This window comes from Microtus oregoni, unplaced genomic scaffold, assembly GCF_018167655.1.
Source record: "Microtus oregoni isolate MIOR12 unplaced genomic scaffold, Mior012 000057F_ref0000458, whole genome shotgun sequence".
In the NCBI taxonomy this organism is placed as follows: domain Eukaryota; kingdom Metazoa; phylum Chordata; class Mammalia; order Rodentia; family Cricetidae; genus Microtus; species Microtus oregoni.
This window is the reverse complement of record NW_024543833.1, coordinates 10223682-10248151: the sequence shown is the minus strand read 5'-3', so window position 1 is coordinate 10248151 and position 24470 is coordinate 10223682. Positions and strand designations below refer to the sequence as shown.

General features: G+C 46.3%; 1 protein-coding gene across 9 annotated transcripts in view; it reads left to right on the top strand.

Moving 5' to 3' along the window:
• Znf532 (zinc finger protein 532) overlaps positions 1 to 20671 on the top strand; it is a 98316-nt gene extending 77645 nt beyond the window's left edge. For all 9 annotated transcript variants that reach the window (XM_041639184.1, XM_041639183.1, XM_041639179.1 and 6 more), the window contains 3 exons: positions 14673 to 14785; positions 17226 to 17382; positions 18713 to 20671. In XM_041639184.1, coding sequence (XP_041495118.1) covers positions 14673 to 14785; positions 17226 to 17382; positions 18713 to 19207 — 765 coding nt within the window. In that variant the 3' untranslated portion in view covers positions 19208 to 20671. The remainder of the gene's footprint in view (positions 1 to 14672; positions 14786 to 17225; positions 17383 to 18712) is intronic.
• The last annotated feature ends 3799 nt before the right edge of the window (positions 20672 to 24470 follow it).

Genomic DNA, 24470 nt, shown 5'->3' with positions numbered 1-24470 from the left:
CAGACTTGTTGAATGGTGCATTACCACCTACCTATCAACGGTGGGGCTTTGTACAACGGTAACTACCCAACTTCTCTTTATATGGCCTGGGAAATAGAACCAGTAATGGTCACCGCACAGGTGCTTTTGAAATTGATGACATGACATTGCATGTCTTGAATAGTGCAGTTCAATAGCTATTATTTCTTTGAATCCCAAATTAATTAAAAAATTATTTACTTTGTGTGTATGTGCTATGGCATACATGGGGTGGCCAGAAGACAGTTTGGAAAAGTCAGTTCTCTCCTACCACGGGGGATCCAGGGATTGAATTCTGGTCATCAGGCTGAATGGCAGGTGCCTTTACCCATTGAGCTATCCTGCCAGCACTAGAATCCCTGCCCCTGGTCTGACAGGGTCTTGCTATGTATCCTATCTCTGTGTCTGGGATTGTAAGTGTGCACTGACACACCACCTTTAGTAAAAATTAAAGTTTATACAAAAGAATCTTTCTATGAGAGATGGTTTTCGGCACCCTTTATTATTTCTGAGACCGGTCTCACAAAGGCCAGCTGGTTTTCATCTTGATATGGTAGCCAAGGACGGTTTGAGCTCCTGATTCTCTTGCCTTAACTTCCAGAGTCCTGGGATTACAGGTATGCACTGCCACAGTGGTTTATGCACTGGTGGGAATTGAACCCAGGCTTTTTTACTGAGGTATGTCTCCTGCCCTAAACTGTACTTCATATATTTTATAAAATTTCATTTTGAAGTAATTTTAGACTTGCAAATATTGGTTAGAACTTCCATTTGTCCATTATCTGGCTTGGCCATTTTTGTAATTAGAGAATGTGATAGAAAGTTGGGTATACATCCTCATTGATAAAGTAGAGTCAACGGTCCTTCAGGCATACGCGAGTTGTTCAGCAAACATCCCCCTTATCACCCTGTCTCTAGTCTAAACCTTGAGTTTGTGTTCAGTTGCTTGATCTTCCAACTCTACTCCATCCGTGACCTTTTGTGTCGTCTTCATGATGATTTAATATGGTATCCTACAATTTGGGCTTGTCTGGTGTTTCCCTTGTGATTTGCTATTTGATTTTGGTAAGGATGTCACGGAAGTGGCATTGTCCTTCTCAGTGCGTCCTATTAGGGTGTACCTGGTGGCTCTATGACTCACTCCTGGGTTTGTCAACCCTAAATACTTGGTTATTGTGGTGATTGCCAAGTTTCTTCACTGCAAATTGCTATTTTCCATTGTAATTAATAAGTGCTTTGTGGAAGGATAATTTGAGATTATGCTGATACTGTGTTTCCCATCCTTTTCTACCTTTTGCTGTGATCATGTATCTAATTCATGTTGACAGCGGATCTAACCTGAGAATGGGAGCCGCTTTTGGAAGCAGCTGTTGTGTTAGGGGAGAGCTCGGGAAGAGCCTCCCGTTAGTGCCCTGCCATACCTGCTCCCAAGGCCACAGGCAGGCGGCCAAGGAAGTGCACACGTAGCCGGTTCTTAGAGCTCCCAGGTGATTCTGGTGACTAGCCAGGGTGTAAAAGCTGGTCTCTCATCCCCATGGCTCTTGCTCGTGTGATTTTCACTGCACCAGCCCCCTTTGCTGCATTATATTCAGGAAAAGTGGATCCCCCACACACGTGCTCACAAAATTGCCCCCTGCCTTTCCTCCTGCTGGTGAATGGGGAGGCCCAGGCCCACAGAAGTCGCGCGTTTCAAGGGTGGTGAGTAGAGAAGTCGTTGCTCTCAGATCTGAGGTTCTCATGCCTGATTACAGGACAGGCAACGATGGGATGTTGTAATGCTGTTCCCGAAGGTGTAACCTCAGTTGAGGGTGAAGTGAAAGATAGTATCACCAAATTTTAATTTTCGTGTGTATGTGCATGTACGTATCTATGGGCATACACATGCTACTGCACATGTGTGGAATTCAGGACAACTTGTGGGAATCTGTTTTCTCTTTCTACCATGTGGGGCCCAGGCTTGCTGGTGAGCGCCTTGACGCATTAAGCCATCTTGACGAATACTGCAGATTCTGCTTTCTCATTTTCTGTACTGGGTGTGGGTGATTTGTAAAACTGTTTTTCAGCCTTTTGTGGAATAAGCATTCAGATGTAGCTAGAAGAAAGTAATGGGAGAACGGTAGGTGGAGTCTGGGTTCTTAGCAGAGCTCAGACAGCCTGTGCTGACTTGTGCCTCTTAAAATGATGCTTGGATTGTTTTCCTGATTGCAGCAGCCATACCCAGACTCACTGTAATCCTTTACAAACTTCGTACTTTCATTGTCGTGTGTGTGTGCGTGTGTGCGTGTATGTATGCGTGCCTGCCTGTCTGTGCATACATGTACATGTGGGTATTAAATGTGTGTGTGTGTATGAATGAAAATTTTTAAATTTATGCCCTGGCTGAAGCGTGCATGGGCAGCCCGTATATGGCTGTTCTGTTGAACTTGTCTATTTTGGGTTTCATGGTCTAAGGTGTTGAGGACGACTGACCAGGTCTCTTCCTCAAGAGGGCACCAGATTTCACTACAGATGGTTGTGAGCCACCACGTGATTGCAGGGAATTGAACTCAGGACCTTTGGAAGAGCAGGCAGTGCTCTTAATCGCTGAGCTATCGCTCCATCTAAGTATATACATACCTTTTAAAAGTCATCTATACAGCCTGGGCCCCACTCTTGTTTGTGAAAGGGACAGGGCACGGTTTTCTTTGTCAAGGTTTATTAGATCTGTGGATTAAATATCATTCCTTCCTTTGTTTGCTGCTTTTAACCGAGTGATATCTATTGGCTGTGGACAGAGAATATCATCTGGTTTGCACTGGTTTTTTGGCCAGGTGGTGAACGGGCATCGTTTATACTGTTGCCACAAGGCATGAGTTACTTTAATGTAGGCGCAGGATTAAAATAGTTGTTTTTTTTTCTTCTCAAGTTATATTTAAATTGTGAGGATGTTGACCTTCAGCCAAATCATTATTATCTTGATAAGAGGATAAAAGTTCAGTTTTTCCTGTCCTTTGATTTAGAATTTGTGATCACTCAAATGTTAGGAGGGATGTTTTAAAGTAAGTGCACAGACCAGGCGGGGTTCAGAGTGTGGTGTAGTGGTAGATATGCCTGGCGTACTCCAGGTTCGTGTCCGCACCCAGCTCAGGAAAGATGCACCAGCAGGAAAGTTGGTGAGGCTCAGCTCTGCCCCTGCTCTGCCATGGAGCAGGACCTTCCTTTTGGGCCTTAGGTTTCCAGACATGAATTGGTTTGTGCATGAGTGGTTTGTGCTAGAAATGTGTATCTTATAGTAAGGCTGGTTTTATGAAGAGTCATTCATTATGACCACAGACCTTGATATTTTATTATAATTTTGTTTAGAACATTTTACAGTATATGTAATTTTATGGTTATCACAGTGTTTATAAGAATGGTTATAATTATTGCATTTTATTGGGGAATGGTTTTATAGAAGTCCTTATCTTTTAATATAAGGATAGAAATGCCTTGCAGTGATGGTATTGACAGTTTTTAGTTTCAGGAGCACAAAATACACCTCTAGCTGCTGACTTGGATAACTTGTGACTGAACTGAAAGGGAAGTAGTTACAATGACAAGAGTCACGACTGGTCACAGACTGGGTGGCAACATTTAGTCTAGGAGACTGAGAACACTAAATTGAAAGGAAAATGACAAGCAAATGACCAATTTCTGTTTCTAAAATACACCGATTATTCTGTGAGGCATAGGAAAAGAAAATGAACTGAATCTCTCAGGAAAGATGAAGTTATTTGAAAATGCGACACAGATAAGCCTGTGGCTTTTATTCCACTTCTCATTGTAGCCAGAAGGACGACTGTGTGTCAGACAGAGGATTTCCCGTTGGGATGAACTGTGTGTCTGGCGAGATGTTCTGCTGGAGCCGAGCCGTAGGAGAGGCATTTCCTATAAACTTGTCTGACTTTGCTGCAAACAGCATTGAGCGGAGTTAGAGGTGTATTTACTAGCACTCATTCGTGTGTGCTAAAGGAAAGAACGTGGCTTTATTAGCTGTTTATGGCTGCTTTCTGATGGCACTGTGGGAGGGTTTGTATCAAAGTGCGTTGCGTGGGTTACTGAGCATAAAACCCCCAAGCCCAAGGATGTGCAGCCGCGTGACAACACCAAGCAGTAAAGCATGTTTGTTGCGTTCTAGTTGTTAAGTCAGTACCTTGTTCTTGAAAGTACTTTAAACCTTCAGGCCTGGGATGCCCAGAGCTGGTATAGTTAGGGGATCCTACTGGGATCCCGTCCCTTGTGATTGCAGCTCAGTATAGTGGCCCCTCTGTACCCATGGGAATTGGTTCTGGAGCAGATTCTGCTTCTTTTCTCCTACCAACATCCAAGGATGCTCTAGGCCCCTAGGCAACATGATCCGGTACCCACGCTTGACACACCTCACCTGTGAATTTTGAATAGTCTTAGGATGACTGAAAAGAGCCCACACAGTGAAATAGCATGCAAATTGTTGTTACGGTGATGGTTGTTACATACTACTGCTCAGGAATAGTGACAAGAAAAAGTGTCTGCACTTGTTCAGTGGGAACAGCTTTTATCCCTCCTGGTTGGATCAGACTTACTGAACCTCTTTTTTGGGAACCATAGCCAAGGAGCCACTGTAAATTCCCTTGGCAGAGTCCAGAGTGCTCTCTAGCCCACCGACCAGAGCTGCCAGAGCAATTCTGTAACCCTGGCACTTGTGCAGGTGTGAAACACTGCTGAGGCCTGGCTGTGTGGACCTTGCCTTCTGTTGTATCCATGGCACAGGGCTGCATGTGACCTGCCGACACATGGCAGTGTCTTCATCTCCTTTGCTACTTCAGTTGGTCACCTTTTCTGAGCTCACTGTGGCCACCAGCAAGCTCCCCATTTTACTGTGCACCTGCTGTGGCCTTGGGGCCTGGGGTGACCTCCCACACCTGTGGGTTAAAGTTAGAGCTCAGTCGAGGTGGAAGGGAGCAGTCCAGATGCACAGCTCTTGTCTCTGGTGTGCAAAGCTGGAGAAGCTGATTGAGACTCTCAGTTTGGCCAAAGTCTGTCACCATGGCCATCTGTCACCTGGTTTGGTAACCATAGGTTTGCAGCTTTAATTTTATCTTTCTGCTGGACAGACCGAGGCTTTGGCTAGGAGAACTGGCTGAAAGGGCCTGGTTGGAGCAGTGTGGACTCACTCAGCAGACCCAGACCCTCCCTAAGCACTCCGCTTTAGGTACCAAGGAGCATCTTTGCACATGAGGTATGAAAGCACACATGGCGCTCCCTGAAGAGTCTGCGCCCTTTGAGGCATGAAAGCAGGAACTTCTTAAAATTGAGAGCTTTCAACACAGCAAGTAAGATGTTTACAGACATCCAGACTTGCCTGCTGCGGTGCCCGCAGGGCTGATGGAGGAACAGGCTTCCTCCCCAAGCTTTCCTGTTTATTTCTAGTGTGCTCAGGAGGTGGAGGATGTCTGGATTCTGGGCGGGTGCTGGTGCCCAGACAGGCATCCTGCCATAGTCTGCTCTGGGTCAGTGTTCCAGGCAGGACTTGCTGGCGTAAGAACAGTTCTTATTAAAACACCGCCCACGGTCAGGCACTGAGTTCAGCTCCCTGGCACCGACAGCTGTTTGTTTTCAGCCCTGCTCCCATCCTGTGGAGCCAGTGGCTTCAGCTTCCTGGTGGCCTGGTTCCTTGAGTTTTGCTGTCTACACGCTGTGCCCCATGCTGGGAGCTTATTATATAACAAGACTTTTACTTCTCATTCTGCCAGATACTTCCCTTTCCACCCAGACCTCCAGCCCTCCCTGTGCCTGAGACCCCTGCAGTGTCAAAGCTGGCAGCAGGCCCCATGGAGTGTAATTAAAAAGGGTGAAAAATATCCTATGAAGAGTTATATTAGAAGGCGAATAGGAAGTGGAGATGCAGGGCGTGTGCCTGGCATGCCCAAGGCCCCGGGTTCAGCCCAGCACCACATAAGCTGGCCTTGGTGGTACACATGTAATCCCTGCTTGAGTTGGATGCAGTAGGATCAGAAGTTCAGGGCTACATTGTGAGTTCAAGGCTTGATTGGGCTACACGAGACCCTAATTTAAAGAAACGAAGGGAAGGAAAGGAAGACAGGCAGGCAGTTTCTCTGTAATTCTCTTCAACAGTTCCTCTTTGAAGACAGATTCTCTGAGAATAGACATAAAACACATGTTCCCCATGTGTAGGCAGGCATTGTGGAAACAAAAGACATCTTGGAGATAGGCCCAACCCCTGTAGAGGGAAATAAGGCAGGAGAGAGACTTCACAGTCGTGTGGTGTTGGCAGATGTGGTCAGAAAGCACACAGCACATGCCTGTGCCCCGTCCGCGCCCCCAGCCACATCCATTCTTTCTGTGTGCACCGGAAAGAGCCTCATGAGGAAGTGTTAGTCCTGACATTGTTGTAAGGGAAGGTGCACTCAAGCTGATGGCCGGAGGCTAGCGGCCCTGGAGTTTCCTGACAAGGCAGAGGAGGGATTTGTTTACTGTTGTTAGAGGAACTCCAAGCCCTTCTGCTTGCGAAGATGCAGGGAACCCAGGCAGGCATCGGTAGTGCTATTGCCCAGTGCCCAGGGCTTCCCTGGAAGAGAGTCCTTCTCTCAGCAAAGTGTCTGGCATTGCCCTGAGCGTGAGTGCTGTGGATCTGCGTGCTTCTATTCTTTCTGCTTCGGACTTGGCCTTTTATTAGTGCACATTTATCAGCCTTTTGTGTTGTAATTTTCAATTGTCATCAGCAGATCAGAGTTTTACATTTGTTTGTTTCGCGCGCGCGCGTGTGTGTGTGTGTGTGTGTGTGTGTGTGTGTGTGTTTGCATATGCCACAGTGCCTATAGAAGGCAGAGGACAACTTGCCTGGGTTCTTTGCCTGCCCATTTCAAAGCTGCTGCTCCCATAATCTAGATCACTCTCAAAGATGCACTTAGCTTGGAATCTGTTCAGAATGTGCTAACATGAAATAATGAAAGCATTCCCCTTGTACAACTTGGATTACTTTTTTCTATCTTGAAGGTACAGCTTGTGTCCAGGTCAGGGCTGGCAACCGTCCTCAATAAGACAATTAAAAGAACCAAATTAAAAGTGAGAAACAGAAAAAGATTTATTCAATGTGGCTACATTGGGAAGAGGAGCAAAGAGATCCAGCAAACTCCCCAAGTCTGTCTTTGGAGGTCCTGAAGTGAGATCAATTTTTTTGTTTGTTTGTTTTATTTGTTTGTTTTTTGTTTTTTCAAGACAGAGTTTCTCTGTGTTACAGCCCTAGCTGCCCTGGAACTCTCTTTGTACACCAGTTTATATAGAGGGCCAAAGATAGGACCCTCTAAGCAGTCCTGGTCAATGCATGATCCCACTGACCATTGACCCATCATTAGCCGGGCTTTAGTCTTATTTTATAAGGTGGTCTGAGAAATTGTTGGAACTGTATAAAGTCTTTGGGGGACAAACTTCCCCTCTGCCTGGCACCTTTTCCTTCTTCAGCAGGAGATTCCTGGAGAAATTCCCATGAGGGATGTTGGTCCAGTGTTCAGCAGCCTGCCATTCCAATCGAGAGACAAGTGTCTCCCCAGAACATCCTCATTTTGCTGGTCCGTTCGTTACTTTACCTAGATTGAGTAGCCACTTGGCTAAGTGGATTTGGTTCTGCAGGGTGTTTTCTGATGGAGGTGAGATAACGGTCTAAGTCAAGGACCAGGAAACCACATTTCACATTTTAATAATCCGAGGTAGCACACTCCTGCCATTTGTGTCTTGATGCTGCTCTCTGCCTGTGTGCAGAATCGAGCAGCTACGGTGTGATGTCATGGCCTGAAAAGTCTGGTGTACCCAGAAAAACCCGGCTAACCTGTAGTCTGAATCACTCTGTTCTCAGATGTTTCTCCAGAACTGCCCAGTTTCAGCCTGCAGAAACCTGGCTAATGTGATTAATGTTAACACTTAATTATACTTCTCAGATCTTCCATGTATGGGCAGTTTGTGCTGTGTGCATAAACATACTATCTTGGTCTGTTCTTGGAAATGATGGAGTTGGAACAGAAACATGACATCAGTTGCCAGGGTCCTAATGTCTCCCCGTTAGGGTTTAAGGGTTTATGACCATTTTCCAAATGTTAGGGGAAGGCTGTTCCTTGTGTGTGGAAAGGTCATTTGACCAGTGAGCAAGGGTCACAGGATCAGCAGGTTTCTTTCCTGTTGTTTGGCATCTGTAGCTGGAGGTAACATTATGTAGCAGGCTCCAGCAAGAAAAAAACAAATTTGTTGTCATTTTTTTTTTTTTTGAGATGGATTTCTCTCTGTAGCTTTGGTTGTCCTGGAACTAGCTCTGTAGCCCAGGCTGGCCTCAAACTCACAGAGATCTACCTGCCTCTGCCTCCCAAGTGCTGGGATTAAAGGTGTGCACCACCACCGCCCGATTTGAAGAGCAAATTTTAATGCCCACATAGCATTAATTTTTGCTTATCCAGATGTCAGCCCTAAAATCGAGCAGTAATTGTTAACACTTCCTCACTTGGGTATGCTAACAATTTCAAGTGGACTTAAGAATGTACTACTAAGGTATGTTATTTATGTTAATCTTAGTGCTTATGTTGTAGAAAATTTATTTTGTAGAAAACTTCATTTTTAAGAGATATACTAGATATTAGACTTAAACAACAGAGATCAGTTTGGGTTTATCTATACATACCACAGGTTGAATAATTTTGAGGATCAGAAGCATGTTTCAGATTTTGGAATTTTATTTTAATCTGTTTTTTACTTTAGAATACTCGCACTGACTTTTTTTTCAGATTGGGGATGCTCAATCTTTTTCTTTCCCTCTTGAGTATTTAGGCATTCTGGAACTGTGTAAACAGACTGTTCACATGCTGTGGGGATGTTTAACTTGTAAGCATTTTTCTTACGTATGTACCACTAACTTCTGTTCAGTAAACATTTACCGTAATACATAGTACCCTCTATGGATAGCATCAGTCATGAAAACTAAAGCCAGTTTGTAGAGGAAAGGCTTCTTGGGAGACACAGACAGTATAAAAGTAAGTGTTCTGTGAGGGATACTTGGAATTCAGACTCCAGCTCTGAGTTTGCTTGTTGAGGACCTGTGAACACAGCCATAAGATGCCAGCCTGCTCTTAATGAGGGCAGGTTTCAAAGTTAAAATTCCGAATGATTATTAGAGAAGTATTGGACTTGTGTCTGAGTGCAAGGAAACAGAGCTGATGACCGCACCTCACTGGAGAGGGACGGGGTTCGGGAACTCCAGGGTGGGCTTCTCAGAGGAAAGACTTCCCAGAGCATCCTTGAGGATGTGTGGGAGGAATGGGAATGTGAGTGTGGGTCCAGAGCGCGTGGATGTGGCACAGACGCGAAAGGGATGTCAGCAAGGAGTGCCTGAGTGTGTGTGTGTGTGTGTAAGGGGGGAGATTGGGACTGGGCAGGGGGCAGGCCCCGAGGCTTTGCTCCTTAAAGCTGCAGAGCTCTCCACACGGGTTTAGACAGAGGGGAGCCCCACTGTGCACGATTTGCCCCGCAGCTGTGCAGTGTACAGGGGAAAAGAGGCAGTGACTGCAGAGACCCATCTTGGGGATGGGTGTGGCACTTGACACTTGAAGGATGGATGGGTGTGAGCTCCAGCTGGTATGGAGGACCTGTCTGTCCCTGTGTCTAAGCCTTCCTACCTCGCTGCTTCTCAGCTCACCTTGCTCTTGCAGTCTTATATCTGTGTCTGGCATGCTCACACTTCTGACATCTGAACACTAAACAGTACTTGCTTTGTGCCTAGCACTTCAGCTTGATTGTTGCCCTGTAGGACTTACTGGTGTGTTTCTAGTAAATATATGCAGGTTACTTGCATAGTTCATGTGATCCAAGTATTTCCGAAAAACAAGCTTCTGATGGAGGATAAAAACACCCAAGCATTCCTTTAAGGAAATGAAAAACATTAGGGTTTAGACACACCTGCAAGTAAATACTCTGTGTATTGGCTGGAAATGTTTGCCTTGGACCGGATGTTTAGAATAGCTCTGTTCATCGTTTCCTCCAACGCTGATGTCCACCAACTGGTAAAGGGGTCAGTGGACTAAGGGTATAGCTCTAAGTGGACATTTCTCTGAAGTGAGAAGGGACACACAGGTGAGTTAGCTGTGTATTGTGCTGGGTGCCTGCTGTGCTATGATGTGGCCTGCTTCACGGCAGGTACACAAAGCAAACTAGAGAGGTTTAGAAAAGAGGGACAGAGCTAACCACAAAGGGCACGTGGGACTGTGGAGAGTAGCATTCCTGTTCTGTATCTTGGTTGAGATGTTTCTGTTTTGAATATTTATTTGAGTTTATGCATGTGCCCACTGCGCCCAGAAGAGGATTCAGGTCCCCTGGACCTGAGTTCCAGGCAGTTGTGAGCTCCTGTTTCGGATGCGCTCTTAACTACTGAACCATTGTTCCAGCCTCCACATCCTTTTATTTTTGAGAGTCTTACATAGTCCATGCTGGCCTTGAACTCCCTCTTTTCCCTCCCAAATACTGGGATTAGAGGTGTGAGCTATGATGTTTAGTAGTGTATCAAATATAAAGTGCACTCATTTAAAACTTTACCTCAATAAATCTAACATTTTTTTTGAGGCAGTAGATCAGAAAAGGTTTGATTTACATGTATACCACATTCACATAGTTCATAAACTGAACATGAAGGGGTCCAGCGGAGTCTTGTTCCTACCCCCACACTCTAGGTCTTTTACATATCATTATAAAAGCACGCGTCGTTCTATCTCTGTGGTCTCATCGTCTGTGTCTTGTTACCTGTGGTCAACTGCGGTATGAAAGCAATAGGTCGAAAGTTCTAGACGTGAACAACTCATAAGCAGCGTGATGAAATCTTGTACTGTCCCACCCAGGAACTGAATCCGCCCTCCGTGCTGCTGCCTGCCCACCGTGAGTCAGACAGTGTGTGGGAAGACCGCGGTGCTGTTGAACTGACCCTCATTTTAGTAATGCTGTGTAGGGTGCTGCCAGTTCAGACAAGCCACAGGAAGGCCGTAACACTCTCTCAGTGCACAGCTAGAAGAGCCGTGAGCTCCTTAGCTTAGACACATTCACAGAACCTTGAGGAGCGTTTGTATTGGAACTGTTGTTTTATCAGTTCATTTCTTACGGTGCTTTGTAAATTTAACCCAGGAGGGTATGTACAGCCTGCCCTGCCCTGTTCTGCCCCTGCCTCTGGTTTGCTGTAAGTTTTCAGCTTCATAGTGGATTTGTGGGACTGTTCAGTTCACTTTGTGCTTGTGCAGGGTTTATTGAGAGTCACTGTTCGTCAAGGAGCACCTGCTTGTACAGAAAAGAGCACCACCACACAGGCTTTAGCACTGTCAGAATAGTCCGGCATCCTTTGGGGGCACTTGGAATGCTCCTGATAATAAAGTCTTGGGGTGGGGGTGTGCAGGGGAGACCCATCGTGTAACTGTGTAACTGGGCCAGCCCTAAGTAGACCAGTTCAGCGTTTAGAACTTACCTTGTGAGGGGCTTCTGCCCTTGCGGTTTTCGGAAAGCATTTTGATTGAGTTGACGGTATATGTAACCGTGGCTTGGGACCTACTAGGCGCCCTTTAGTCAGTGGGCATTCTGCTCTTTCTTGATGGCTGTCAAGGGGGCTTCCTGAACATTGGCTGAGCATGGACCTTGCCTCATTTTCATTTCATCCTGAAAGGAGCGTTGGTCACCCTATGGCAGTGGGGATGCATGTCACGAGAGTAGCCTTCAGGGAGTAGTGGAGTGACCGTCTCCAGAGATCGGCTAGTGCTACCACACCCAGTGGTGTGGCCTGATGATGAACCCAGGGCTTTGTGTACACAAGTGAACGCTTTGCCAGCTGAGCTCCACCCCTGACCCTGGTCTTCATTTTATGTGTTTTCCTAACCTGGCAGGTTGCTAGCTCTGTGAAGATAGACTCAGCAGGGCTGCTTCTAACCCACTGTCATCTGAGGGCGTCCCCACGGGTATTTCTTTATTAGAGTTTGCTTTGGTGTTAATATACTGAGAAAACTTTAAGTCCATCGCCGTGGACAGAGTCCAGTCGCTCTCCCTGTGCCCTCTGGCTGTGCTGTATTGACACATACACTTCTGTGCTCTGATTCTGTCACTGACATCTGTCCTGCTCTTAGAAAGCAGTCTTGTGTCTTAGCTCCCAAGTTTGTCTGCTTTGTACAAGATTAACGGGAATCAGGTCTTGGCTCTTTAAATGCCACTGTTGATGCAAAACTATTTGCGGATGATTTTGTGCTTAAAGCTTTATCTGAAGTGGACATTTGTATTCTCGTGTTCTTTGGCTGTGTAACTAGAGTAGGGTTACTAATGGTTTGCTCTATGTAATCAAGAACTTCTGTGGTACATGACTGTAATCCTAGAGCTCAGGAGAGTGAGGCAGGAGAATTGTGCATTTGAAGCCATCCTAGACTTCTCTCAAAAGAGAGCAAGAATTATGGGGGAAAGGCCTTGGGAGATGTCTCAGTTCCTTTTCTGTTGCTGTGGCAAAACACCATGACCCAGGTGACTTAAAGCATTTAATTGGGCTTAGGGTTAGAATCCATGATAGCAGATGGCAGGATCAGCTGAGAACTCACATCCTGACTCTGGGAATGGCCTCTGAAATCTCAAAGCTCACCCCCAGTGATAGCCATGCCTTCCGGTCTTCACCACACAGGTCCGCCAATTAGGGACCAAGTATTCAAGGAACTAAATATTCCAAATGACCCATGGGGCCATTCTTCTTCAGACCACCACACGAGAGATGGCAGTTTATCTCAGAGGCAGAGTGTGCTTATTACTTTATTTTTTCTCTCCCCATAAAATATTGATTCTTTTATTGTTAACGTAGAGATGACAATTTTCCCCCTCACCTTTGTCTGGGTCCAAGACTCTTCTGGGCACTTGTCAATCATTTTTGTTTTATTTAGAAAGCCAGGCATGGTTGTGAACATATTTAACCATAGCACTTGGGAGGCCGAAGCAGCCTGAGCTAAATAGATATTTCATAAATAAAACAAGCCTGCTTCAGATGAAACGCAGACATCGCGACTATGCTAATGTGGCAGAGGAATGAAGGAGGATTGTGGCTCTTCAGTTGCTCAGTGTTTAGTCCTAGGTTCCCTTGGCCCCACAAGGAAGACAGCTATTGACCTTAGTTCACAGTTGAGGGCGTGGCTGTTGTTAGCTGAGTGTCTGCTTGAGGCCACACAATTGTGAACCACAGAGACAGGGTTGCAGTCCTCCTGTGGTTCTGTAGAGCCCGTTAAATAGGTTTGCTTGCCAGTTCACAGGTCATCAGTTTCATCAGATGAAGGTATTTCTTCATCGTGTGTACTGTCAATAGTTACGTTTCTCACAAGAACTGATTCTACACAGCCTGACTTACTAAAGGCTGAGCCAAACTGGTTCCATTCTGGAGAATGACAGCCTTTATGATACGGCAGTGTTTGGTTTGGGACCACTTGATACTTGTCATGGCATCCAAGACTTTCTTTTCAGCTAAACTTCCAGTTTGCTTCAGGGGTCCCGCACAGAGGGGCATCTGACTAGTACAACTGTTAACCTGGGCAAAGTGGAAAGCTGTCACGCGTGTGTGTGTGTGTGTGTGTGTGTGTGTGTGTGTTACTTGGGATTGAACTAGGGCCTCATATGCTAAGCAAGCATTCTACCACTGAGCTATGTCCCCAGCCTGGAAACTTCTATGAAAAAAAGTAATTTTTACCAGTAGTTTTAAAGTATTTTTATCATGGCTGGGCGGTAGTGGTGCACACTTTTAATCTCAGCACCCGGGAGGCAGAGGCAGGTCTGTGTGAGTTGGAGCCCAGCCTGGTCTACAGAGTGAGTTCCAGGACAGGCTCCAAAGCAACAGAGAAACCCTGTCTCGAAAAGCTTTTTTAAAAAGTATTTTCGTCATGTATATAGCTCATATGTAAACATTCTCTCATACACATTAAGAGGCAGCCCACTGAAGCACCATCCAAAGTTCTGTGTTCCAAGTAGCCACATGGATCTCACAGGGGTCTTGTGGTTAATTAATCATTGATGAGCAAAGGTTTTAAATGTTTAAAATCAGCCAGTGATTAGCATGGCACATTGAAAGAGGCAGTTCCCCATTTAGCAGATCCAGCGATGGTTTTCCTTGGTAGTTACTGAAGTGGCTGCTGTTTCGCACACACTGCCTACTGTTCAAAACAGCAGCCTTCATGAAAATAGTATTTCTATCACGAATACCTAGGTATTGGAATAGGTAAAAAGTGTAAGTATTCAGGGGGTGAAGGATTCTACCCGCTTCCTGGATGACCCAGCAGTGCACTGTAATTGCTTTAAAAAAACAGTGTATGAGTGTTTTGCCTGAATACACGTGTGTCCGTGTACTATGAGCTGCCCTGTGGGTGCTGGGAATTGAACCCTGGTCCTTTTAACCACTCAGTGGTCCTTAACCACTGAGCCATCTCTCCAGATCTGTAATTATATATTTTCAAAGAACTTTATAGTTTTGATAGTTTTTACGCTGGTTTAGGGCTGCTGTAGGTCAGTGGCAGAACTATTACTTAACACCAGTACTGCAAAATGCCAGTTGAAGTACATCAGGTGATTTTGCCTCCACGATCTTAAGGGGCCCTTTCTTCTCTCCTGCACAGCAAATGAAGAAGCACCCTTGCCGCCAGTGTGACAAGTCTTTCAGCTCCTCCCACAGCCTGTGCCGCCACAATCGCATCAAGCACAAAGGCATCAGGAAAGTGTACGCCTGCTCGTAAGTCTCACATCTGCTATGGACACACAGAGAAGGGAAGGCGGCCACAAAGCTTCTCGGGTTTTCCCATTTCCTTTTGATTTTTCGTCTGCTCTGGTGGCTAGGCTGTGAACCTAGCACCCGTATTCCCTCTTCAGGGCATTTGTTTCCAACGTCCCATGTCAAATGAACAGCATTTCTTTCACATGCTTGCACTGTGTTCTGTTACTGAGTGGGAAGTGTTTGTTGTAGAGTGTAGTGGGCTTGCCAGGTACTCAGTGCATGAGACATCTTTTATACAGTGAGTGGACCGTGTAGATTGAGGAATGATTTACTCAGATTCAGTGAAGGCTAAGAAGGGGGCTCATTTATACCCTTAGCTCTAGCCCAGGCCATGAGCCATCTGGCTGCAACCAGTTAGAGACACTTTGACTGTTGGCTGACATCCACCAAATGTGAGGGACTGAGGGACCAGTGTAAACTCATCCACCAATAGTCAGTCCTGAATTGCCTCTTGGTATGAGATGAGCCGGTGGTGGTTATTGTTCGAGGGAAATCTGTGTCACCCACTCAACCCACATGCGCAGAGTGTGTAGCAGGTTAAAACTCTGCCCACAAGAGACCACAGAGGGGCTGGAGAGATGGCTCAGCACCTCAGAGCACTTGTTCCTGCAGAAGGCTTGCGTTTGGTTTCTGGCACCTACCTGGTTATTTACAACCATTATAACTCTAGTTCCAAAGAATCCAGTACCCTCTTCTGAATTCCTCAGTCACCAAGCACACATGTGGTATACATACATATATGTAGGCAAAACTCACACATAAAAAATAAAATGAGCGGGCTGGAGGGATGGCTCAATGGTTAAGAGCATTGGCTGCTCTACCAGAGGACCTGAGTTCAATTCCCAGCAACCACATGATGGCTCACAACCATCTGTAATGAGATCTGGTGCCCTCTTCTGGCATGCGGGCATACATGGAGGCAGAATGTTGTATACATAATAAATAAATAAATAAAATTTAAAAAAAAATAAAATAAAATGAGCAAATCTAATTAAAAGAGAGAAACAGAGAGACCACGGAGCCAGTGTGGAAATGTGGTTGATTGTGGTCAGAGTCAGGCCCCATGGACCTCGTGGTGAGGACACACATGAGGCTGGCCTTCAGACTAATGGGAACTTTCTGTGCCTGAGGCAGTTAGGGAACATTTCCTAAGGAGGAGATCAGAGTGGGGAGGAATGGATGAGAAGACAACATTCCGTGGAGTCTGTGTGTTGACAGTGAGAGCTCAGGCACACGGTGTCCTGTGCTGAGAAGATGGAAAAGCCTGGCATGGCCTTCCATGACAGCTGTTGCCTTTTCTGTTTGTCTGGCCTTTTTTTTTTTTTTTTTTTTTTTTTTTATGTTTTCCCCTTTTACTGAAAGGCAGTAAAATGAAGAGTTGCCTCAGTGAGTCGAAGTGCTTCATAAGCCTGACAACCCCCTTAAGGTTGAAAGGGGGACCACTGACTTCACAGAGTTGTCCCTGGCCCCACACAGGTGCTGTGGCATGCACAGACAACACACACACACATACACACACATTTTGTTGTTGTTGTTTTATTTTTCAAGACAGGGTTTCTCTATACAGTTTTGGAGCCTGTCTTGGAACTCACTCTGTATACTAGGCTGGCCTTGAACTCACAGAGATCTACCCGGCTCTGCCTCCCAAGTGCTGGGATTAAAGGCATGCACCACCACCATCTGGCTTTGGGCTGTTTTCTTAGGAAAATAGTAAATTAAAACCTTTCCAGGAGATCATCTTTGTAGTGCACAAAATTTAAGTGATTTACCTACCTCCAATGGATAGCCTGCTTTCTGCATTTTAATCTCCTGAATGAATAAGGATTTCCAGGTACAAATGTTAGTTGCATTTGTGCTTTGAGGAATCTTAGGCTAACATGGGTAAATTAGTTTAGGCTAACAGGGTTTCAGAAGGAGCCTCCTGCAGCCTGGTGAAGCTCTTATGTAAATTCTAAGGGCTGTTCTGAGTCACTGTAAGAACTTGGAAATTTTAATATTCTCCAGTTTTTTAAGATTGAAGCCATCTAGAATTACAAATTAAATAATTGCTTAAATATCTGCCTGAACCAAAGTAGTGAGGGCACAGCAGAGGTAGAGAGGTGGCTCAGCAGTTAAGAGTTCTCGCTGCTCTTCCACAAAACCCCCTGTAGCAACTCTAGCGCCAGGCTGTACCTTGCATGTGACATCCACACAGACACAGAAATGGTTTTAATCATCAGCTTTCACAAAGCCCGGGGGCAGGACCTCTTCACAATAGGGAGCGGGAGTCTAAGCAGCGCTGCTTGTTCTGTTTGGGGCCCCAGTGCTAGCTTGCCTTCCCGCACCTGCTGTTGGCCAGGTCCTCTGCAGTGCGCACCCCTGGGCAGCCATAGTTCCCCTCTCAATCTTGTGCTCACAGACACTGCCCAGACTCCCGGCGGACGTTCACCAAGCGGCTGATGCTGGAGAAGCACATACAGCTGATGCATGGCATCAAGGACCCCGACGTGAAAGAGCTGAGTGAAGCTTCCAATGAGGAGGAGGAAACCGAAACGGAGATAAAGGAAGACACCAAGGTCAGACATCTCGGCTGGTCTTCACTGTGGTGGTTCTGATGTGGGCTCCCTGTTCATTCTCTCCGACTACGTCAAGACTAAAGTAATCCCCTGCAGCCCATCCCAGCTCCTGAAACATAACCTTTTATAAGTTTTTGTCTGTGTCCTTGCAGAAATAACACACAGGAGCTCTTCATATAATTCCTAAGATTATACTTTGACTTAGGGAAGTTGTCTCTTCGTCAAAGAAGTATATTAGGCAGATGCTTTTCACTGGCTGTGGCAGCTGTTCAAAGTGACTCTGATCTCTTTGGAATGGTAAAAGATCAGATCCCACAACCATGCCTTATTCTTCTCTGTGTAGGTAGTGAGCCTCAGTCAGCTGACAGTGTGTATACAGTGTGTATGGCTGACAGGAGCCTGTGCACAAGGCACTGCGTGTTCTGCTAGTTGGAGTTACAGAAAGCACCATGTAGCAGTGACTGCTGGCTTTGGTGCCATGAGAAGTCTAGAGTGTACTTGGGCTAAAGCAGTTTCTCAAGACATGCATTAGCGCTTAGTCCTTGAGTCTGCCCCGCATCCAGAGTTAGGCAGGTGTGGCGCACTGGGCCATCTTCCCCACAGGAAGTTAAGTGTACGCAGAGGTAGCTGCAGGTGTAGGCCTTCAGAGCCGTGCCTGAGTACAGAGGGCTCAGAGGAAGTGGAAGCCCTTGGGATTTCAAAAGCTAGGGGAAAGGAAAAGGCAGCTCCAGAGGGGACATGGTGTGACAAGGAGGACCAGGAGGACAGTTACCAAGGGCAGGAGCAGGTACTGGGTCCATGGAGTCTTGTAGTAATTTCCTCTAGTCATAATGAAAGCATGTGCCCAAGTTCTCTCGTGAGGTGCTTTACTCTGCCTCCCCGGGCCTAGTCTTCTGAACTTCCTGTCTCCGTCCACTCTGTGTCCTGTGAGCGCACAAGCCTTGCTCCCGCCTGGGGCCTTAGCACTCAGCATCTAGTGTCTGAACCAGACCGCCCCCTCCCCGTCCACCCCCCCGTCCACATATAACCTGTCACCGTGGCCCTTCATGACCATGCCATGTCATCACTTGACCCCTGTGTGAAAGGCCTGGGGTGCTGCTCCCCTGTGGCTCCTCATTCACTGCTGTGTACAGTGACTCTGGAAGCACAGAGTGCTTCCTGCTGGGGGGGTGAGGGGGTGGGTAAGATGCAGGGTGGAGTCACATCATTAAGGCCCCAGTCCCCCTGCATCCAGTGTCTGCTTTCCTGGCATCCTGGGCATTACTTGCCAGGCACAGAGCCCACCACCTTCAGTTGTATCATTTTTCTTTCTTTCTTCCCCCCAACAAAGGCTCCCAGTCCCAAGCGGAAATCGGAAGAACCAGTTTTAGAGTTCAGGCCTCCTAGAGGAGCCATCACTCAGCCTCTGAAAAAGCTGAAAATCAACGTCTTTAAGGTTCACAAGTGTGCCGTGTGTGGCTTCACCACGGAGAACCTTCTGCAGTTCCACGAACACATCCCTCAGCACAAGTCGGACGGCTCCTCCTACCAGTGCCGGGAGTGTGGCCTCTGCTACACGTCCCACGTCTCCCTGTCAAGGCACCTCTTCATCGTTCACAAGCTGAAGGAGCCTCAGCCCGTGTCCAAGCAGAACGGGGCTGGGGAAGACAGCCTGCAAGAGAATAAGCCTGGCCCCGAGGACGAAGCCGCCGAGGGCGCAGCATCAGACAGGAAGTGCAAAGTGTGCGCCAAGACTTTTGAAACGGAAGCTGCCTTAAACACACACATGCGGACACATGGCATGGCCTTCATCAAATCCAAAAGAATGAGTTCAGCTGAGAAATAGCCACAGATCTTCTGCAAGAGAAGCCCTGTCACATAGGAATTGGAAACAAGACTTTTTTGTTACCAAAAGTTTGCAGTAAAACAGAGTTAACAGTACTGTCTGGGCTGTCGCAATATGTTCTCTGTCCTGTCCCTCACCTCCTCAGATGTATCCCTCCCCATAAGTAATAAGGCAGTATTTGAGTTTTAAAGAGTTTGTATATATTTAAATAACTTTTTATACTCTTTGTTACATGTTTGTATCAGTATTTGGTGGAAAATGTTTTGAGGTTTTTTTTTGGTTTGTTTTGGATTAGAGTTTTCCTTTTTTGTACCGTTTCTTTAAAGCAGAGTTCTTCGTAACAGGGGCAGTTCCTGAATTCGAACCAACCATTTTGTATGTTACAAATTTGAATGAGTTCAGTAATTACAGGCTAACATGCCTTTTTTAGTGTTTTTAATTTTTAGAACTCACCACATAAATTATAGGTGATTGTGGGTCTCACAACACTGGCCACTCTTAAGTGTCTTAGTACCACACTCAGCGTGCCTGTTCCTAGCCACTGAGGGCTCCGAGGACAACAGCACCCAGGTGAGGGGCATGGCCTGAACCCTCCCGCACAGCATCCAAAATGGCCCTGTCGGTCCCTGCTTCCTCCAGAGTAAGTAAAAGAGGCCAGGAGTCCAGCAGGGAATGCAGGCATCCTTAATCCACCTGGAGGAATGAGGAAGAGGGGATCCAGAGAGGGGAGAAAACAGCTGGTGATTTTTCTGGGTGAACTTGCGAGGCTGACTCACAGAGCATGCTGAGACAGGCTAGGAAAAGGCCGGCCTACTGTCCAAGTTGAAAGTCGTAGTTAGACCTGTAGCTCTCTAGTCAACTTTTGTCATGTGACTCGCCAACTCCTGCAGAGACTGGTAGTTCCAGGATGTCAAGTACTTCTCTGGCTCTTGACAGGAACAGAAAGGCATGGTTGACTTAACCCTTTGCTGTCTACACAGTTGGTGTTTCCTGTTCTGGGTGCTACTGCCAAATGTCCTGGTACTTAGAGCTGGGATGCACAACTTTACCGCTGACCTAGCAATGCAGCAGCAGCCTGTCCTCTGCAATTGGCCACAGACGAAGCCCTGAGCCACCAGGCTTCTAGAGTTTGCGCAGCCTCTCCCGGCCGCCTGACTGGAGCACTGTGGAGGTGCCCTCCTGTCACTTCCCTGGACAGTTCTCTGGGAGAGCTGTCTATTTTGGTTATCGTTTTGTGTTTTCCGTTGCATTTTATATCTTGTATTTATCTCCAGATAGGTTTTGTACTTTTTTGATTTGTTTTCCTAGGCCAAGAAATTCATTTGTGTATATAGATACTTGCATGCTAGACTGTAGTCAGTGTTCAGTTCCTTGGAAGGTCTTGCTGCTGTTGGGTGTGCTCGCTACATCCATTGTGACTGTATTCAACCCATTTCACATGTAAATAAACAAGGAACATCTGGCCCTTGAGCTTCTTCAAGAGAGTTATTGGTGGGTCTCTGACATCATGAAATTTGGGAAGTGACTCATTCCCGGGACAGGCTACAGAGTATTGCCGAATTCTTTCCACTCTGAAGAATGGCTTGCTCGTTCTCGCCAGTGGCCAGCTAGCCCCTCTGCCACTTTCTGTTGACTCCATCGGTACAATCCAAGGGTGTGCAAATACTCCTCAACTTGAAGCTTAATTGCCGTTCCTTGTTGCATCTGTGTTGTTCCCAGTTGCGTTCCTTGGCACTTTCTCGTGCTTCTGCGTTTGAACCTTGCAATAGGCCTGTGTGGTGGCCACGCAGGTCCATACAGCCTACAGTCGGGGAAGTACAGTTGAGGGAGCTGAGTTCAGGTTCAGCTCTTCGCCTGAGTCCTCGCAGCTGGTAAGTGGCTTTGCATATTAGAACCCAAATATTTTGCTCTCAATCTAGTACTTGCTCTTTGTGGTTATGTACATACTGACAAATATTCATTTATGCAACAAATAAAGTTATGTGCGAAGTACGATAGTGAAACTTTTGTTTGGGGCACTATGGTTTTTTAGAAATTTTATGTATACTTACATGCTTGTGTGTCTGTGTGAATGTGGCACACGTGAGTTGCACACAGGTGCTGCAGAGGGCAGAAAGTTCAGGTCTGTCAAGCTGGAGTTGCAGGTGGCTGCAAGCCAGTTACCTGGCCTGTTACCAGGAACCAAAGCAGGTTCTCTGCAGGAGCAGCAGGAACTCGGAAGCGCTGAGCCCCTCTCTGGCCCTGTGCTACGTTATAAGATAACCAGAACCGTTTGATAACGTGGAATTGATATCTGCTAAATATTTTGTTTTGAAGGGTTACAAGAATGACTCTTTAAAACTCTCAGAGGTTCGAAACAGAGAAGCGACCCTGGTTACAAACCCATCCATCACTCCAGTGCTGCACCCTACAGGGAAACCTGGCCAGTCGGTGCCTCTGAGGAGGACAGCTTGGGACTATTTCCCAGAGTACAGCAGTGATTCGGAGCTGGAGTTTGTGATACTCAGGGAAGAAGTCAAGAAGGACAAAATGAGAGGATCCCGTGTTGGCTTAGTAGACATTGCAGAGTGAGAATAGAGACCTGAAGAAGTCAGGATGGACCATTCTTTACCATCAGTTAAATCAGCACATTTGATTTAGCACAGAATGCTGACCCAGAATCCATATGCATTGACCAGCACAAGTTTTAGAGATGCATTTTAAGACAGGGTTTTGTCTCTAGTTGGGCAACTTGGTTTTACCAGTGATAGCCACAGTGATACCCAAGGAATGTAGAAGCAAAATGATACAAAATGGGAAAAGGAAAGGTGAAGGCTTAGTCCACACGCCACATTCTCAGTAGATCCCTTCCTCCTCCCACAGTGTGAGGACAGCTGTACACTCCTGCCATGGCTTTGGCGGCAGCATTTCACCAGCATCTCTGGGCTTGTGTGACCCACCCCCACCCCCCTCATCTTAGTGTCTGACCAACACTGAAATTTCTACTTGACAACTTGGGGCAGCTAGTGTGAATGGAAACTAGATGAATAGACTCATGCTGTGCCCACTTCGAGGGGGGATAAAGGAAATGTGCTGAAGAGCTCTGTTTGACCCGAAGAGCATTTAACCCAGGTCTGAGAACACAGTGTGTTGCCGTGATGCATACGGAGCAGGCTGCAGATGGGAGCTCTGAACCTCGGGTCTTCTGCTAAAACCTTGGCTCCTCTTCAAGGATAGTTTTATCTTCCTTAAGGGGCTCCTTTGACCCGCCTCTCCATACCACCTCCCATTAGTGCTCCACACACCCGTTAGTGCTCCACCCACCCCCATTACCTCACGCTATTAACTAAGTCAATTATATGTATAATGGTGTGGTTACATAACCTGCAGATGCACGAAGCATGAATGGGGATTCAAAGCCACCACAATGGAAAACCACTAAACCACAAAGGAAGACAGCAAGAGGAAGATACTGAAATAGAACTCCCAAGCCAGAAGACAAATGACCCACCATAACCTCAAATTCTTAACTATTACTGCCGCTTTGTATGCAAACTGATTATATCCTCCAATCAAGCAGCAAGCTGAGGGGCGTTCTTTGGAAGCTCACCTGTATGCTGCCTACAGGAGAATCCCCTTTAGAGGCACACCAAGACTGGAAGTGATGGGTATTCATCCGGGAGAAATGAGAGGGGCGGGGATGCTTAAGGCAAAATAGACCAAGTCAAAAAATTAAAGAGACCAAAGACATCCTATGATAAATTCAGTTCGTCAACAGATTGTACCAATTATAAATGCAAACATACCCAGCACTGAGCTACTACATAGATTAATGAAATGGTAATAGATTTGGAGGGAAAGATTCTTTATTACAAAAATAAGAAGGAACTTTAATGCCTCATAGTCAACAAGGACCATTCCCAGAGCAACCAATTAGGGAAACATTGGGCTTTTGTTACACTTTGGACCAAACAGACCTAAAAAATGATACGCACTGTACATTCCATCCAGCACCAGCAGAATACACATCCTTTCAAATACTCAGGAGACAGTCTCCAGGACAGTTACTATGTTCACTACAAAACAAGTCTGCGCAAGCATGGAAGGACTGAAAACGTCAAGTGTCTTTCTTGACCACAGCGTATCAAGATAGTAGTAGAAGTCTTGAGATGCTCGGTTCAAATTAAAGAAGGAAATCAAGACGTTGGCCACATGAAAATGAAAATTAAGCCCGTGGGGCACAGTAAGAGCAGGTGTGAGAGGGAAAGGGAGAGTCATGCACGCGTGTCTGCTGTTAATAAGAACTCCTCGCCCCCAAAGAACTATCACCACCCCCAAAATGCTCATTCTGAATATATGGGCCTTGGTCCACGGGGATGGGCATGAGGTTAAGTTGAAACGTGGGTTCTGTCAGCCTTCCCTGAGCCTCCTCTTTTTACGCCACTCTAACCCTCTCCGCAGTCCTAATGGGTTCTGGTGACTATTTGAGGATGCACTCGAAACATCACACCTGCAAGCCCCGACCTTGGAAGGTCAAGGCAAGGAGAAAGCTGTTCATTTTTAGAGTGATCTGGGCTATGCAATGATTTCAAAGTCAGCCTATGCTGCACAGAGTGAGACCATCTCAAACAAAACCAAGACCCCTCAATATATTAGGTGATGAATTTTTTTATAGCCAGATCCTCCCCCACATCTGCTCACTTATGTTCTCTGTCTTCTTAGGAAGGGCAGATGGGGGTGTCCAACATCGATCTTGTTTTAGTAAATTATAAATTTCCCAGCAGAACACAGCATTCTAGAAAAGGCTTAATTTGAATGTTTTAAAATCTTATTTTAACTTTAAAGTTAATTACATCTATATGCATGAGTCTGTGCATGAGGGCAGTGCCAGTGGAAACCAGAAGATGTAAGATCCCTGGAGCTGGACTCCTATGTGGTTGTTAGCTACCTGACATGGGTGCCAAAAATCAAACTCAGGTCATCTGAAGACGCGAAATATGCTCTTCCTAACCACTGAGCCTTCCCCCCCCCCCACCTCCGGTCCTTGAAAGGTTTAAAAGAGAATTCAGAAAAGGGCTTCACAAAGCCGTGCAGTGAAACCTTTAGAGGCTAGCCAAGTGCAGGTTGATTCTTAGGCACGAGAAGACTAAGCAGTTTTGGGCAGACAGCCATAGAACAGGGCCCCTCAGCAGTAGGCATGGCAGGAGCAGACCATGTCCATTGTCAGAACCAAGGCACAGAAGAGGGCAGAGGCAGTGGTCAAAGGCTACCTGTTTTCTTGCCA